This window comes from Oncorhynchus keta, chromosome 17 (genome assembly GCF_023373465.1).
Source record: "Oncorhynchus keta strain PuntledgeMale-10-30-2019 chromosome 17, Oket_V2, whole genome shotgun sequence".
NCBI classification, from domain to species: domain Eukaryota; kingdom Metazoa; phylum Chordata; class Actinopteri; order Salmoniformes; family Salmonidae; genus Oncorhynchus; species Oncorhynchus keta.
This window is the reverse complement of record NC_068437.1, coordinates 25,333,521-25,352,260: the sequence shown is the minus strand read 5'-3', so window position 1 is coordinate 25,352,260 and position 18,740 is coordinate 25,333,521. Positions and strand designations below refer to the sequence as shown.

The 18,740-nt window shown below is 40.3% G+C and overlaps 1 protein-coding gene and 1 long non-coding RNA gene across 2 annotated transcripts in view; one reads left to right on the top strand and one right to left on the bottom strand.

Annotated features, from left to right (window-relative positions):
* LOC118396700 (multiple C2 and transmembrane domain-containing protein 2-like) overlaps positions 1 to 9,979 on the bottom strand; it is a 41,904-nt gene extending 31,925 nt beyond the window's left edge. The window contains exons 1-8 of the mRNA XM_035791059.2: positions 9,818 to 9,979; positions 7,611 to 8,718; positions 5,359 to 5,418; positions 5,159 to 5,255; positions 2,089 to 2,231; positions 1,786 to 1,862; positions 1,594 to 1,705; positions 1,458 to 1,478 (exon numbers count right to left, since the gene is read on the bottom strand). Coding sequence (XP_035646952.1) covers positions 1,458 to 1,478; positions 1,594 to 1,705; positions 1,786 to 1,862; positions 2,089 to 2,231; positions 5,159 to 5,255; positions 5,359 to 5,418; positions 7,611 to 8,675 — 1,575 coding nt within the window. The 5' untranslated portion in view covers positions 8,676 to 8,718; positions 9,818 to 9,979. The remainder of the gene's footprint in view (positions 1 to 1,457; positions 1,479 to 1,593; positions 1,706 to 1,785; positions 1,863 to 2,088; positions 2,232 to 5,158; positions 5,256 to 5,358; positions 5,419 to 7,610; positions 8,719 to 9,817) is intronic.
* Positions 9,980 to 15,474: 5,495 nt separating this feature from the next.
* LOC118396140 (uncharacterized) lies at positions 15,475 to 16,962 on the top strand. The gene is made up of 2 exons (XR_004828137.2): positions 15,475 to 15,826; positions 16,597 to 16,962. It is a non-coding gene; the product is annotated as an uncharacterized LOC118396140 (long non-coding RNA).
* Positions 16,963 to 18,740: the final 1,778 nt, after the last annotated feature.

Here is an 18,740-nt window from a genome sequence, read left to right as displayed (position 1 = left end):
ACAGAGGAGTGGAGGAGCGACATAAAGTAGGGCCTGGCCAAGTCATCCCAAGTGTTTATCTTGGACAGAGTTCTATCTCAGCGGCCAATAAAACAATTCCACTTAACTGTAAGTGGCCCCTAAAGAGAGTCTATTCCTGGTCCTAAAAGGGGTATGCGATTGCTTCCATATGGTGGGACAGCATGGGGACGAGCAGGATGAGCTCAAACCTAGGTCCATTTGGCTGGTACCTCGGCTCTGTCCGTCCACAGCTGTGATATTACATCCTAACATCTGGGTTATTGCCCGCTATGCCTGGGAATTATCAACCTCGCGAATCTTCGGCATCCCACACTGGCAATGTGCCTCGAACATCAGAGCCCCCCACCCCTCCTCCCACACGGCCTCCTCCAGACAGAAACACTATCAAGCAAAGCACAGAAACAGAGTTTTACTGGGGCAGTTGCCATTCACTGTCTCTGTGGTAGTTGTCTCTGTGGTAGTGTTGAGAGTGAACAGGAGTGGGGAGTAGCAGTGGGAGATGAAGAATGACTAGCTTAGTGCTCAGTCCCGGCCATCAGATCGGTGTCAAATGGAACAGTAATTTAGAGAAATATCATCTTTGCTAAAAAATATGGGTTCAAACATCACATTAACATTGTCATACGGCCACCGAAATTTCTTGGTACCGCCATCTGCCTCTGCCAAATGACAGGGTACATTTGCACCACGATTTGATGAACATTTTCACATTGTCTTTCGATCTGCCCATTTATCCATCTGCAGAGCATACAGTGACTATGTGAATTGTGCTTTATTTCTTACCTGTTTAACATCAAACTCAGATTCAGAGAGAGATGAAACAGTGGCAGATGAAGTGACTGGATAGGTGTGAGAATAAACCCACAAGCACCATCATGAGAAGAGCACCAGTCCAAAACACATCAACACTAACTGCATCCAATTTCAGCCTTCATCACAATGCTTCAAATGAGAGAGCTGTATTAAGGGCTGTATATTAAACCCAATAAAGGCTCTACTCCAAACTGTGCTTAGTCAACATGTAAATATGTTGTTATCATGTTTAGATCATTTGTAATGCATGGTTTAGTCTGACACGTGAAAATACAACTTGTCATTATGAAACTATGTGTACAAAATAAATTATTTAAGGTTGAAAATGCATGCACAAAAACCAAAATCCTGGGACTATACTTCGCTCTTTGTTATGATAGTCATATATAATACAGTGATCTACTGCCCCCTGCTGCTGGATATCAGGCACAATCTCAGCCATATTTGGATTTCTCTGACTAAAGTAATGGTTATACTGTTAGTAAGTCTAGTACTGTATGTCTTTTCTAGCAATAGACATTGGCATATACTGACATTGAACAGATTGAAGAATTAGATGCACACAACTAAATTTATGCAAGTAGAAAGGAGACCAGTGGAAAATAGAACATTCTAGTTCCTACCCTCTTTTTCTGGTGCCATTTCTGTTAACGAGAAGAAGAAAAAAATAAATCAGGAAAATTTGAAAATATAGTGATTGAAAATATTGGCATTGAAAATTAGGGATGTAACATTAGACTCCAATCAAATCAGGCTTACACGTTTTTTGATAGTAGCGTCTCTAAAAGTGAGGCATGTGTCCATGACGATAACCCCCATGTCCTCCTCCAGACTGTTGGGGTCCTCCAGACTCAACACCATCTCACCGGTCCTGGACAAAGAGAGACAGAGACGTACTGCAGTTTACTAGATAATACACTGAGTGATTAGCAGAGCATGTGTATTACTCACTTGTCTAATTCAAGGTTTTTGATGACAATCGTGCTGGAACCCATGAAGTCATCAGTGGTTAGGTCCTTATCGTAGACCTGCAACAGTTAGAAACACCATATTCAATATAAAAACTGTAGGTCAATCAGGTTTGGCACAATGAACTGTTATTGCATGCCAGTTTTGTATCCTTTGCAGGCCATAGCTATGACATGATTAGAGTGTCAATCTGTCACTTTTATGACAATATAAGTACGTTGCCGTTCATTTGTAGGGGTTACTTAGACAACCTAAGTCAAAACAACAGATCAACGTGACACTCACCCTCACGTCAACAACCTGCTCTCGATCCTGCAAGGGGAAGGAGAAGGACTCGCTCCATTTTGGATTTAGGTTCTTATACACAACTTTGCTTTTGTAAATCGTCTTCCCTTCCAGTTTGAACTTGACATAAGGATCACTTGTACCTAGAGATTCAAAAACAAAACGGAATGTTCAGAAAATAGCAGATAAAAGCATTATCAGATTATCAACACAATCATTCATGATATGAGACAAATTCGTACTTGCAAAGGGGTGTCATTTATACAACAATTGTATTAAAAAATAAACGTACAAAATGTAATATATATATGACACGAAACCAGTCAGATCCGCTTCAATTAGAACACAGAGACTGAGATATGCAGGGATGAGGTACACCGCACATGTGTTTATGAAAACAGAGGGATGTATCTGTTTAATTGTGAAAGAGAAGAAACTCTTGCCAGCATGAAGCAACCAGCAAAAAGTCCTGAAACCAGGAGCAACCAGTGTTAATCTCACAAGCCTGTTAAGTAAGTCGGCCTGGTGGTGGGGTGGGGGGACGGGGCGTCTTTATCTCAGCCATGGTATGAAGATTGCATGAAAAATGAAAGCCAGTCCCATGCCTTCATTTGTATGGAGAAATGAAAGGGTGCTTGAGAGAACCTGCAGGGAGGCTTGAATCACATGACAAAGGCCCTGTGGGGATGGGCTGTCAGGCCTGTCAGCTCCCCACTCCAAATGAACATCTCCCAAAGGCAGGCAGGACCCACAGCAGCTCCGCCCTGCCAGTCTGACAGGAAAACCTCCAGGCAACTTGACAGGAGGAGAATGTGGCAGCCAGTGAGGAGAAAAGCTCTGGCGTGACAGAATGGTGACCATTGAAATTAACCGCGAAAAAAGGGGAGAACAAAAAAAGAGAAGTGGGGGCTGGTGGTGAGGGGCCTTTCAGAATATGTAATGACAGTGGATGGTGTTGGTGGGTCTCAGGCACCGTGTTGATTGTAGGGCAAACAGTGGAGAAGCAGGGGGCGTGTGGGTATTGCATCATCATCATGGTGCCATCCTGTCAGGAAAAGTAAGGTCTCAACTAGCAGGGAGCTGTGGCCCGAGACGACAAGGTTAGTGAAGCCACAGCGACAGTTACATAAGAAACCTTAGCACAAGCTGAGGGTTACATCGAGAAAATAATATAGCCTACATATGGCAACAGCGGTCAGCCAGACAAAGAGGTGGAACTTAGGATTGCAGACAAAAAACATGTTTGATTGAATTTCAGCCAAAAACCTCCAACCGATATGTTCATAAAATAAAATAAACAAAATGTTCCAGAGATGTTTGGTTTTCAATAGCAGCGGAGAAATGAATAAAGTCCATGTTGTGTCTTTCAAACAGCAATTCAGTTTATGGACAGTTGAGGTCGCTGCTTCCCCAAACCAATTGCATTGCATCCCAACAAGCCCACAATGACAGTGGGCAGATGACTGAGGAAATGAACAATTGAGGTATGCATATGAGAAATATTTTAGTTGTATTTTGAAGGGGAGACTACATCATATTCAGTAAATATTAAATATAACAATCAATAATTTTGGGATACAAACCCCAAGCAGTCAGTAGTATTCCACAAGCCTTTGGTATCTTATCTGCTGTATATAATGGAATGCCATGCACTGGGTGTACAAAACATTAGGAACACCGTCCTAATATTGAGTTGCACCCCCTTTTGCTCTCAGAACAGCCTCAGTTCGTTGGGGTTTGGACTCTACAAGGTGTTGAAAGCGTTTCACAGGGATGCTGGCCCATGTTGACTCCAATGCTTCCCACAGTTGTCTCAAGTTGGCTACACTGATTGAAGTGGATTTAACAAGAGACATCAATAAGGGATCATAGCTTTCACCTGGATTCACCTGGTCAGTCTATGTCATGGAAAGAGAAGGTGATCCTAATGTTTTTTATAAACTGGCTGGTTCGAGCCCTGAATGCTGATTGGCAGACAGCCATGGTATATCCGGCAGGTAGCCTAGTGGTTAGAGTGTTGGACTAGTAACTGAAAGGATGCAAGATTGAATCCCCGAGCTGACAAGGTAAAAATATGTTGTTCTACCGATGAACAAGACAGTTAACTGACTGTTCCTAGGCCGTCATTGAAAATAAGAATTTGTACTTAACTGACTTGCCTAGTTAAATAAAGGTAAAAAAATAAAAAATGTAATCAGACCGTATACCATGGGTATGACAAAACATGTATTTTTACTGTAAGTTGGTAACCAGTTTATAATAGCAATATGGCACCTCAGAGGTTTGTGGTATTTGGCCAATATACCACAGCTAAGGGCTGTGTCCTGGCACTCCGCGATGCGTGGTGCCTAAGAACAGCCCTTAGCCGTGGTATATTGGCCATATATCACACCCACTCGTACATTATTGCTTAAGTATACTCATATGACATGCCAACATATCAACATCTACTGTCCTATACAGACCAAAATAATAAGTATGACATAAGCTAACATAAACATTTACAACCATTGTGATTTAAGACTAGGGATTTCCTTCAATGTGTTCAGAACACTACGTATTACAGCAGAGGTCCAAACTTCCTAGGATGTATTTCAGCAAACCTCCAGCAGGTGGCAGCTTGTCATTTGTGGCGGGAAAATGTTATTTAAAAGCAACAGTGAAACATTGCATGAACTCTCCAACTGACAAAAACATGTTGCATCTAAATTTGCATTGGTTATGAAAACCATACCACATCATTTGTTTCTCCACACATGTTGTTAAGGGAAGGCTCCTGGGTGTGTTTTGGCATCAGATTCTGGTCTGACTGGAATCACTGTCAAAAATACATTCCACACAGTTAGGGGCCCTTTGTAATGTATGAGCTTCAACTAAAAAATAACCTTCTTGATGACATGTTCAAAATCAAGATCAACAAAGTAAATATGATGAATTGCTTTGTCATCATCCTACTCACGGCATAAGGGACACCTTCTCAAGTTGAAAGTATGTGTCTATCAATATACCCAGCATGCCTCAGACTTTACATTCATCCATATGTAGACCTCCAAAAGTACCAGGTTATTACCATTGCGGTCTCTGATGACCAGGTTCCTGCCCTCCTTCAGGTTGACGGTGAGGAGGTACTTCTGGATAGGACCAGGTGGGCCCCTTGCTGCCACAGCCTGTCAAGGAAAGGAATCACATTAATATGATGCTTTATAGTCTAAAGTCTTAGTGTTGTCCATTATCATTGACAAGGTCAGGACATCCAAGTCCAGTACTCACATTGTTGCCTGCTTGACCCTGCAAGGGCTGGGCATAGAAGTCATTGTGCTCATTGGGTAACTAAGGGTGAGAAAAAATGTAAGCTTATCAAAAAGACATCTACAAAGTATGGAACAAATGTAGATGTTATCATGTTCAGTCACGTTGTTTACCACTTTTTAACCGCAGGTACTATAATTGTAACGGCAACCAGTAAGGCAGGTTTGTAGCCTCAACAATGTCTGGCCTTGTAATAAGACAGATTTACATTTAATACAATGGAAGGGACTTCAGGTCGGCATAAGAGCTCCTAAAATAATGTTTCTTCTGCTCAGCATATACATTATATGAGTATAGGGATTGCTATCTGCAATGGGATTTCTGACAAAGAACCACTGAAGCGTTGTCTTAAAGATAGAATGTTATTTTAAACAGGAACAAAGCGGCCACCCGCCTCTGTTTCGTAACCACTCTCTATGGATACAAGGACTGACCGTCCATGAAATCAAAATGATCTTTTTAACCATGTTTTTAAGCTACTGTATACAGTGTTTAATCGAATACTCAAACGGAAGTCGAAACTCGATCTTTAACCAGAGATTCATTTTTTTCTAATACTGTAAAACTGTCTGATTTATTTCATAACTCTGGTCAAAATTGAAAACAGGGCGACAGGTAGCCTAGCGGTTAAGAGCGTTGGACCACCTCAAGCTCTCCTATCACAGCACAACTAACTCCATGAGTAGGGCCCTGTGTTTTGGTTAATCATGTTGCATGACCTGGATTTTTGTCGTTATTTAAAGCTTTTCATCAAACTGTCCGATTTCCTTTTCAGGTCAGATGGTCCAGCGCCATCATCATTTTGGGTTGAATTCTCATTTCTGGAAATGGCTAAAAATAAAGGTTCAAATCCAGATCGTTTGACATGATTAACCAAAACGCATGTCCCTATCCATGAGAAATCATATGCTTATCACACACAAAGAAACTGGAACTGAATATCCAGCAACTTCGCACAGCCATTGAAGAGGAGTGGGACAACATTCCACAGGTAACAATCAACAGTCTGATCAACTCTATGCGAAGGAGATGTGCCGCGCTGCATGAGGCAAATGGTGACCAGATACTGACTGGTTTTCTGATCCACGCCCATCTGTGACCAACAGATTCATATCTGTATTCCCAGTCATGTGAAATGCATAGATTAAGGCCTAATGAATGTATTTCAATTGACTGATTTCCTTAATTTTAACTGTAACTCAGTAAAATCTTTGACATTGTTGCATTTTGCGTTTATATTTTTGTTCAGTATATATGGGGCAATTTGATTTCAGTTGCCATTTAATTACCTAACTTACCTTTACATAGTCCTTTTGATTCCTAACATAAGGCTTCTACAAGCAAGCACCACTTCTGATGTAGCTGCCTTTTTGAAGATTGTGTTCAAAGTTTTGATATTATGGCTTCAATAAATTAATCTTAAATGGCAATATTTTTTTCAACGATATTATATATAAATATATATATATGAGGCAATTTAGTAATTAGGATGTGTTATCTGTAATGGTTATGATCAATTAGGCATTGTTCCGTACTGTTGCCATATAGATAAATGCAACAACAGAAATCCAGGGCCGTTTTCTAATTATTATATATATTTTTTCATTCGAGTACTCAAAAAAAAATCCTGCAAGTACTAAGAAAATCAAAACATTTCAAATGCCCATTCCTCTCACATTTACATTGTTTACAAACATTGAGAGTAAAACAACTTAATATTTTGGGTTCTGATGAGGTATGATAGTTGAACTAAGCTCATAAGGAATTCCTAAGTTATATTCTTCAAAAATCAATGGGTATATATCATTAATTTAGTCCAAAAATGGATGTAGCAATTAGGGTTTCTAGCTTTAAGCACAATCCGTGACTTTAAAGTATATCTATTGTAGCTGATCTGGAGACTGATCATAGAAAACTTCTAGGCATAGAGTCAGCATAACAGCTCAAGGGTGTGAAAACCCAGACCACAGTATTTGAATATGAAAAGAGAGCTTGCAAATGCTGATAAGACCCCAGTGAAAATGCACTGCTTTAAGACACTGTACTGTGTCTTGGTCACTAAACTATCCTCCTGTATTACTGTCACATAGAAGCATGTATTTTCTATCAAAACGTGTGTGAAATCTGTCAGTCCGCATTTAGACTTTACACTGTATGCAGTAGGTCTATATCTATATCTGTGGAGGGTATACAAGGTTAGTATGGTATCTGACCTCAATGTCTTCCTGGGGCTCCCTGTATAAGATGTCTCTGATGTTTGTCGAGAGGGAGGGCTCCCTCATATCCAGGTCCTCAGAGTCAATGGGCCAGAACGAGTAGGCTTGTTCCTCGAACGGGGTTCCACACACAGAACCGTCCCCACTGTCTGCAGGGGTGCCCATCCTGTCTGGGGTGCCCATCCTGTCTGCCCTGTCCACTGGCAGAGACCATCTATCTGGAGAGATGTTCAGTCTGTCAAGTGGATTTGTAGGAACAGACCATCTAACTTCTGCTGGTTGTTTCCATCCCTCCCTGGAAGCAGCCAGTCTCTCTGTAACCAGGTTTGTTTGGTCTGAGACAGAAGAGGCAGATCTTTCAGCAGATGCACTCACTTTGTCGCTAAAAGTGACCACTCTGTCTTTAGAGAAGAACAATCTTTCTGTAGAAACATTCATTCTCTCTACTGAAGCAGCCAATCTTGGTGTGGGCACAGGAATATGTGGAGAATTTGATCTCGGGGTAGGTGGCTTTCCTCTGTCCACTGCTGTTTTTACTCTGTCTGCTGAAGAAGAAGAAGCATAAGAAGTAGATCTCTCTGCAGGTGCGTTCTGTTTGTCTAATGGCGTGTGGATTCCACCCATAAAGGTTGCCATGTCCTCCTCTTCAGATTCTTCATAGAGAGTTTGTGTCTCCACAGGTGCAATCATTCTAGATCCAGATACATTCATGTTATCTATGAAAGTCAAATCATGCACAGTCTTTCTACCTGAGGGGCCTGCATCAGTTGCAGTCAGCCTGTCAGTGGATAGAGGGACTGAGTTAACAGAGGTATTATCACCGGAGCCTGAAGAGCTGTCAAAGAAGATGGCGTCTGGGGCTGTGCAGAAGGCACTGTCTGTGGGAGAGGGTTCAGCCTGAACAAACCTCAGGTCCGGCACTGATATACTGCGCCTGTATTGCAGGGGCTTGGGCTTCTTCTTCTCCAGTTTCCCAGGGGTCTTCTTCTTCTTTATGTTGTTGAACTGGTTCTTGGTCTTCTCACGCAGGTTCTCCCACACAGTCTTCTTCTTTGGGTCCATGCTGAGTGGTGCAGGCAACAGACCACACCTTTTCACACAGAGACTGCAACAACAAGATGAAGTAGTATCAGCATTATTGTTTAAGTAGTACTGTCTACTGAACTCTTACAAAAAAAAGCTTCAGGCATGACACACATGATTGCACAATTGTTTTGGTTCTCATCATAGGAGTGGCATTCAGGGACGCTTTTGGGCGCAAACTCTGAATCTATATTGGCACAATGCCCTGAGTGATACTGTAATGATATAATGACACTTGCCAAGCTTTTGGTACACAAATCACATTGTTATTCAATTTACTGTAGGAACTGCCGTTTACTGGTATCCGTTCACTATTCACTCCTACTGATGACATGGGGTAAAAAAAAGCCACAGAGCCAAAAAGATACATCTATACAAAGATACAATATTAGGTGTTGCATCTTGTTACGGTAGAGAGAAAGATATCACAGCTTATATGATGAGTTTGTTTAGATAATACTAGGCCTAGATAATACAAGGCCCAGTGCAGTCAAAAACATGATTTTCCTGTATTTTATATACATTTCCACACTATGATGTTGGAACAATTTAACCAGGTAGGCCAGTTGAGAACACGTTCTCATTTACAACTGCGACCTGGCCAAGATAAAGCAAAGCAGTGCGACAAAAACAACAACACAGAGTTACACATAAACAAACGTACGGAATAATACTGTGAAATGTTGAAAATTATGATAATTTAAGTGTAAGAGTGGTTTCTTCTTGCTTGAGAAATTGCTCTTTGCTAAGAAACTATTTGTTTCTTTTTCACAATTTTCAACGAAAACAATCACAGTAAGGTATTTAAGTTGTTACCCATAAATTTGATATTGAGATTAAAACAGCTGCATTGGACCTTTAAGATGAAGAAATCCAATGTCAATAAGAGACATCCAAATAGGCCATTTATAATCTGACCTCATCCCTCTCCTCTCCCCCTCTCACTCTCTCAAAAACAAATGTTCTTTACCTGGGCCTAGGCTATATCACCACAATCTACGAGAGGCCCACATCAGACATAGAAAACTAAAATCATCACTCTATAGAGATTGGTTAACAAACTATCAGAATATAACAGCCTCAGAATTTGGATAATGAAATATGATGAAACAGCCACATACTTTCTTAGACAGTGACAACGCTGCTCCACAACCTTACAAAGAGGAAATAGAAATATGTTCCAAGTCCGTTGTCTCAGGAAACTTCTAGAGAGCTAGTCAGTGGACTGCCCTCAGACAATAGTATGGTGAAAATGAGGAAGTCCCTTTCAAATGAACTTATAAATACATGCTCTTGCTTCTAGATAGGTTTGATGATTGGGTGGAGAGCAACAGCAGGGCCAAACAGGCCACACCAGTCCCACCAGGTGAGTTTCATGACATAGTGATATTTTCTGTCCACTAATAGCAGGTTGAAGTCGTGGATTATAGCACAATGTATACCTTCACTGTACTTAGCATATTATTTTGAAAAGTCAGGGAAATCCTCAAGTTATGGAAGTGCTTCATAAGAAAGGAACAAAGTAGGTAACAAAGTAGGTAACTGTGACTGCTCCCAAAAAACACTAACTAGCTGCTGACAGACGGGAAAGCCTTGCTTGTTCAGATTGTTGCTTTGTTTGTTTGTTTGTTTACATTGTGTTTGTTTTACCATGAATAGTCATATTTTCAAGTTTGCTGTTGTTCATAAGTATTACAAGAAACAACGTGCATATTTATTTTATTAGACAAACAATCCCAGATGATGGATTCTGAGTCATGGAGTCTGAGGCATAGTAAAGAATGTAGGCTGTGTTAACTCATTACTGATCTCCAGCTCTTACATCCAATCACTGCATCACTTGTCTGTAGAGAACATAGCCAGGCTACGTTTCTTTAATTAATCTCTAGTTATTTACAGTGCGACATGGTTTAGCCTAAGCTCATCAAAAGTGAGCATTTATGTTTGCTGAGAATCAACAATAGCTTTCTGTCCACACATGGGGGCTAATACAACAGGCCTAGCAATGTTCACACACTGATTTTCTATGCAGAACAGAGGTGACTCTGTGACAACAGACGCGTTGGGATTCTGGACCAAGCCTTGTTCAATGTTTGCTAATGTCTTAAAGAGCTCAGGCACACATGAAAGAAGCCCCAACTTGGCAACCAGTTAAAAGGGAGGAGTGGGGACCCAGAGAGGGCAAGCCCCTGTGGCAGGTGGCCTGTCGCCCTCCTTCTCAAACAGTCCAAAACCCTGCAAGGTTACTTTACACATGCACACTGGACTAATTCCAGCACCATGCACAGCTGGCCCATAATACTGAACCCCCAAAAACATGTCCTCAAAGCACATGCAAGCTGTTAGCTATAGATTTGTAATGGGCTAATGCAATTTTCCATTAACCGTTACAGGATAGGTTCTTTTTGCGAAGCACAGAGAAATTTCGGCCAACATGTTTGTTCTCGATTCGGCCAAACATCTCAAATTGTTTTAAGATGGTCATACAATGGATCATTTAGCTGTTTGATTTTGAATTTTAGGACCCCTTTAGGTATATTTTTTGTAAATAGAAAATGTATGTAATAAAATATTGAATTTGGCCTTTACTACTATAGCCCATAGAAACACATTGAATTACACATTCATAAATGGCAAAAAAAGACAGTCAAATAACCTATCATAAGGAATAAGGTTTTGAAGTGTTTGTCCTATATCTAGGAGAAATAAGAAATATATATATATATATATATATTTTACACATATATAACCCCTTTTTTTGGGTTGGCACCAAACTATCCCCATACTTCAATAATTGTTTTGTTTTGGCTTCCAGTTGAAGCTCGCATCCGCTACAAGACCATGGTGCTTGCCTACGGAGCTGTGAGGGGAACGGCACCTCAGTACCTCCAGGCTCTGATCAGACCCTACACCCAAACAAGGGCACTGCGTTCATCCACCTCTGGCCTGCTCGCCTCCCTACCACTGAGGAAGTACAGTTCCCGCTCAGCCCAGTCAAAACTGTTCGCTGCTCTGGCTCCCCAATGGTGGAACACACTCCCTCACGACGCCAGGACAGCGGAGTCAATCACCACCTTCCGGAGACACCTGAAACCCCACCTCTTTAAGGAATACCTAGGATAGGATAAAGTAATCCTTCTCACCCCCCCCCCCCTTAAAAGATTTAGATGCACTATTGTAAAGTGGCTGTTCCACTGGATGTCATAAGGTGAATGCACCAATTTGTAAGTCGCTCTGGATAAGAGCGTCTGCTAAATGGCTTAAATGTAAAATGTAATGTAAATGTTTTACGGTTACCTTAAGAGGAGTCCTTGTGGCGGTCCTAGAGCAAAACGGAGAACACCATCATCTTCGTGAGAATCTCCCCTTTCCACAGTGTAGCCCAAACGGTTTGGACGCTACAAACAGAAGTTGGCACATCGACGGTACCAACTTCAGACCACTGGGGCTTGTGGGGTTCGTAGAGAAAAAAGGAGACCACCATCATGTTCTTCGTGTTCATTTTTCCACAGAGTGGTTTGCAGGCCATACCGTTTGGACGGTTTCTTTGAGAAGACCAATTTCCGGGATGTCTCATGGTCTGACAAACACTGCTGTAGCTTGGCCACCTTCCACCACAGATGAGGAAGGCTGCCATAAACTGATGCTGTGGATTGAAACGCATGCAGCCCATGGCAAAAAATATATCTTGAGCTTAAACTGATGGATTTCTATTTGATTTTTTTTATTATGTTCCTTAGATTGACACACCAGTTCATGAATATACTCTAGGGTAGAAGTCGACCGATTAATCGGAATGGCCGATTGATTAGGGCGGATTTCAAGTTTTCATAACAATCGGAAAATCGGTATTCTTGGACACCGATTTTACGATTTTTAAATGTATTATTATTTTTTACACCTTTATTAAACTAGGCAAGTCAGTTAAGAACACATTCTTATTTTCAATGACGACTTTGGGTTAACTGCCTTGTTCAGGGGCAGAACGACAGATTTTTACCTTGTCAGCTCTTAATTAGTTTTTGCAACCTTCCGTCTACTAGTCCAACGCTCTAACCACCTGCCTTACATTGCACTCCACGAGGAGCCTGCATGGCAGGCCGACTACCTGTTACGCGAGGGCAGCAAGAAGCCAGGGTAAGTTGCTAGCTAGCATTAAACTTATCTTATAAAAAACAATCAATCTTAACATAATCACTAGTTAACTACACATGGTTGATGATATTACTAGTTTATCTAGCGTGTCCTGCATTGCATAAAATCGATGCGGTGCCTGTTAATATCTCATTGAATCACAGCCTACTTCGAAAAACGGGTGATGATTTAACAAGAGCATTTGCGAAAAAACCACTGTCGTTGCACCAATGTACCTAACCATAAACATCCATGCCTTTCTTTAAAATCAATACACAAGTATATATTTTTAAATCTGCATATTTAGTTAATATTGCCTGCTAACAGCACTTTCGTGCATTTGCCAGCAGCTCTTCGCTGTTTATGACTTCAAGCCTATCAACTCCTGAGATTAGGCTGGTATAACCGATGTGAAATTGCTAGCTAGTTAGCGGGGTGCGCGCTAATAGCATTTCAAATGTCACTTGCTCTGAGACTTGGAGTAGTTGTTCCCCTTGCTCTGCAAGGGCCGCGGCTTTTGTGGAGCGATGGGTAACGATGCTTCAAGGGTGGCTGTTGTCGATGTGTTCCTGGTTCGAGCCCAGATAGAGGCGAGGAGAGGGACTTAAGCTATACTGTTACACTGGCAATACTAAAGTGCCTATAAGAACATCCAATGTCAAAGGTATATGAAATACAAATGGTATAGAGAGAAATAGTCCTATAATTCCTATAATAACCTCAACCTAAAACTTCTTACCTGGGAATATTGAAGACTCATGTTAAAAGGGACCACCAGCTTTCATATGTTCTCATGTTCTGAGCAAGGAACTTAAACGTTAGCTGTTTTACATGGCACATATTGCACTTTTACTTTCTTCTCCAAACACTTTGTTTTTGCATTATTTAAACCAAATTGATGTTTCATTATTTATTTGAGGATAAATTGATTTGATTGATGTATTATTTTAAGTTCAAATAAAACTGTTAATTCAGTATTGTTGTAATTGTCATTATTACAAATGAATAAATACATTTTTTTTTTTTAATAATCGGCCGATTAATTGGTATCGGCTTTTTTTTTTTTGGGTCCTCCAATAATCGGTATCGCTATCGGCGTTGAAAAATCATAATCGGTCGACCTCTACTCTAGGGGGTTTAAATAGCCAAGATGGCGGTGTACACATTGTTGGATTACTTAATGGAGAAAAACATGTCATTATTTTAATAACAGAGCATTTTCTAAATTCAAGAGAACCACTTGCAACTGGACACGGACATTTTAGATGTTTTGCCAAATCGAGAACAAAGATAATACTGGGAAGTTAATGTTGGTCTCTGTGTTACACCAAAAGTACGTATCCTGTAACGGGTAATGAAGAATCGCATTAGCCACTTACAAATCTGTAGCTCAAAAGCTGTCAGAGGACAGAGATTTGTAGACCCTAGCCTGTGATCATGACTCTCAGTTCCCTTACATTACACATAAGAGTCATTGAACGAAGGCATCTTATGTACAGGGGAGTTTTCTTAAGAGGCTACAGGCTCGGTCTAAACATTAACACGCATCGCTTGCGGTACGGTTTTGGAAGCATAAGGACCTTGTCTTTTTATCAGCAAGAAACATAAAAATTAAAATAGATGTTAAACTGATACACACCTTTATGAGGTTAAGGTTAGTGTTCCCACATGGCCAGATCTCCATGTTGCAGCGCGTGTTTACGGAAGACAGAGGGACCACCTGTGCTAATTAGCTATCTGGCATGCGCCGAACACCTGTGTGTAACAGAAGAAGGCCGCCAGAAACATGTTTTCACTGAAAAATACTGTAAGTTGCAACTGTGATAAAGCTAGTTAAAACAGTGTGTATTTTGCGTTTGTGAAATTATTTTGATGTTATATGAAAGTAAAGGGCTTTATGTTTCTAGAACCGTTTCGCAATTGAGAATCCATTCACATTTAGATGAGTATTTGGCTGCAAGAGCCAGTCTGCCTCTGAAAATAACATAATGTCATTGTACCTTAAGGAATAAGGGTACAGTAACATGAAGCTCCTTAAGAGTACATCTTGGGCTATGTAGACCCCTGAAAGATAGACAGTAACACTGTGCTTTCAGGTGGCTTGGTCCATCCAAAGGGATAAAATGCCCTTATTGGAGTTTCTTTATGCATTGCATTGCCATAGATCTATTGGAAAGTGAAGTTGCTCCTAATATTTGTGTCTGCAAGCTCTTGTTCCACCTTGGCAAATCAATAGGGTCAACTGCTTGTTTGTGCAGGCTATAACACTGATCACATGCATGAGATGGAATGAGGCATTGATCATATAAAAAAGATGGTCAGTGTTGTCCTGGCTAAATCTAAATTATTCAAGACCCCAGGCAGTATTCCATTTGAATAGTTTCAGAACAAAATGTTATTAATCATTTGTAAATGCATTATAACCCATTAATGAATGGGTAATAACAAATTGGTCAATATAGTGTGAGAGCCAGTCAGTGCTTGCCAAATAGTGAGCCACTATTTACCTCCAGCAATTAACTATTATAAATGCACTTACAAATGAGCATAATATTGAACCGTTATGTATCACCATGCAACCTTATTTTCAATCGCTGCACAGTTAAACAATAGTTATTTTCTCACTTTGGGTGTGATGCATTGTTGCTCTGTCCCAGAAATGGTTAGTTTTCAGACCAATGGTCAACTCCCATCATGTGTGTTGCCCCCCGTTTGAAAGCCTGATGATACATATGTACACTGATTTATTCCAGGAATTAAGGACTCGTCTGAAGAACTCAATCCATATTATTAGTGTGGTTCGCTGGGTTCTTAGAAATTTCCACGATTTTGTGAAATCTGCCCATCTGTGAAACGAGCTTGAAATACAGACGACCTGGAACATGCCCAGAATGTTCATGTGACAGTGTGTCGTGAAGAATCAGGATGGACATTGCTATGAAAAGTGTGCAAGCGCCAGACAGAAGAGACTGAGCGAAATAAACGTTGTTCACAAGGTACACATGTTGACAGAGTCGAGAGGGTAAATTCTCGATACAATTTGTTTCACTTTTGGATACAGAAGTTCTGCTGGAGGATTTAGCACTCTGCTCATATCGCTAAGTTGCTAGCTAGCTAACGTTTTCTAGGCCCCCTTCCTACCTAGCTAATAGGAAAGGTTAGCTAGCTAGCATTAGGTAAACCCTCAAATGTATTTTTGAATATAGAAATTATGCTAGACGATTTGGCACTAGTTAATATTTAGCATGATATAGTTAGCTAGTTTGATGGCTAGTTAGATTTGCTAGCTAGGTAGCAAACGTTAGGTGCCAGCTAGATAGCCAACATCAACATGACAGAATTTCCATGCAATTTGTTTAGCTAGCGTTTTTGGATTAGTACGCTAGCTAGCTAGTTATCTAACCTTTAAACTCAAGTAGCTTTGTCTATGTAGGTAGATGATAAGTTAGGTAGTTTAGCATCCTTTGTCAGCAAACTAGTGGTTCCATTTTTAAGAATAAAGTACTATCTAGCTAGATAGTGTATAAGCAAAATTGTGATAACTAGCAAACCCCTTTAATCTGTGATAGCTAACGTTAGCTATTAGTGTTCGCAAGTAATGTTGAACACTAGTAACGAAAGCTAGCAATTATTGTTATTATTAGCTAGCAGTGGATAACATAAGTAGCTAAGCCTAAATGGTATAAATCATGATAATGATGATACTAGAGTTGTGTTGCTGGAGTGTCTATGCTAAATTGTCATAAATTCCTTTTCTCTCCCACAGATCCCTCAGACTCCAGGATGGGAAATGCTTAACAATAAATAAAAAGATGGAGACATAGAAGGAGACCATGAGAACCTCTGTTTTATTTTAAATAGTTAATCTGTTGACATTTTATATTCTGACTTGTAACGTTAATGTTAAAAATATGTAGAAAAAGACACCACCTGTTTATTTAAATTAGCTTAAATTGGCTACTCACTATACCAATGGTAGGCTACAGATTTGAGTCACTGCAGTTAAAATTGTTTTCCCAATGTATCTTTCTATTACATTACATTTTGTTCTTACTATGTATTACATGTTTGAGAAGAGTGTGTGCTATAAATGTTTGCAACTCGTTAATAAATAGGCAGAATGTTTCCACTTTTTAAGGTATATTTTTCAGCAGTTATAAATGTTGGTAGCTCATTTGTTAATGGTCAGATGATTTTCACTTTAAAATAGGGTATCATTTTAGCAGTTATAAATGTTGATGACTCAGTTATAAATGTTCATAGGTCTGCCACTTTAAAACAAGGTATATGTGTAATAGTTTACATGATGGTAAATCATTTATAGATGATTTGAGAGTTCACTCAGAGCTTAGACATACTTATAGGCGGTATTTGGTACTTATCACTACATTCACAAGTGTCTGCCAAATGAATAAAATGTAAAATGTAAAAAATAAATAAAAAATACAAATGGTGGGTAATGAAGAACAAAACATTCAACGTTGTGAGAGAATACCTCCACTGTTTTACCAACCAAAGGTATTACAGTTACCATTTCACATCAAAGACTTCACCATACTTGGACTGTCACAGAGAAGTGGTAAGTGTGTTGAAAATATCTGGTAAGGGCTAATATGTTAGGAATGATGATTGAATAATGTTCCGTATGTACATTTGGCCAGGGTCTCAAAGGTGGATCAAGACACATGAAAACCAACATTTCCTGTTCTTGGGACAGCACCAATTCATCACACATCATATTTACATATGATTAAATCATCGTTGATTGCGTAATTAAACCCCTTACTAATGGAACCTTATTGCAATGTGTTGGGTATTAGCCTGCATAGAGATCAAATAAACTAAAATGTATTTTTTACTTAGGCGGTATTAGGCTTGGGTCGGGCCCTACCTTGACCTTTGTTTCAATGTGGACAGACCTACCTTGGTATTTGAAAATGCTAGTGAGACAGGAGTGGTGTAACTGGTGTTGCTTGTTTTAACAAGCGGGCGCGGCGTCTGCCACTGGATCCCATAAATCCACGCATCGAATGATGATCATCCAAGGATATTTATTTAGACTAAACTATGTTATAAAAAAGCCCAATCTGCTCCCTTCCTCTCAACCTAACTTCCCCTCACAGTCCCCTGAGTTCCCCCCAGTCCTGTTATGGTGATACTCACTCAGCTGACACTCAGCTGTCCATCACAGCGCTTTGGTTTCAGCCAATCAGTGTTCCCAAAATTAACCTTTATTATTATACCTTTATTTTAAAAAAAATCTTATTTACAATGGCAGCCTAGGAACAGTGCGTTAACTGCCTTGTTCAGGGGCAGAACGACAGATTTTTACATTGTCAGCTCGGGGATTTGATCTTGCAACCTTCCGGTTACAAGTTCTAACGACGAGGCTACCTGCCGCCATTAACTAGTGTTTATTGCCGTGTTCAAAACCATTGTGAACTCGGAACTCTTGACATCCGACTTCAGTGCGTTCAAAACAACAGGGACATCTGGAAAAAACGAGCTTCGATTGCGAAAAATCGATTTGGATTCCAACTCGCGAACTCAGCTTTCCATCCTGAAAAACACTGACGTCATGATTTGACCTCGTATTTTTCCAAGATCCTAGTTGTTTTAAACGTGACATTAGTCATCGGAAGAAGACAAGTATTGGATGGTAACCAAGTGTTTACTAGGAAGATTGTGCGTGCACGTAGAAAGTGAGTTATGGGGCCAACTGTTGGGTTTTTATGCTGCTAAACGATGCTTAGTTACTAATAGTACTTGTTTATTTTTTATGTAACTAGGCAAGTCAGTTAAGAACACATTATTATTTACAATGATGGCCTACCAGGGACAGGGGCAGAACGACAGATTTTTACCTTGTCAGCTGGTTACTGGCCCAACGCTCCAACCACTAGGCTACCT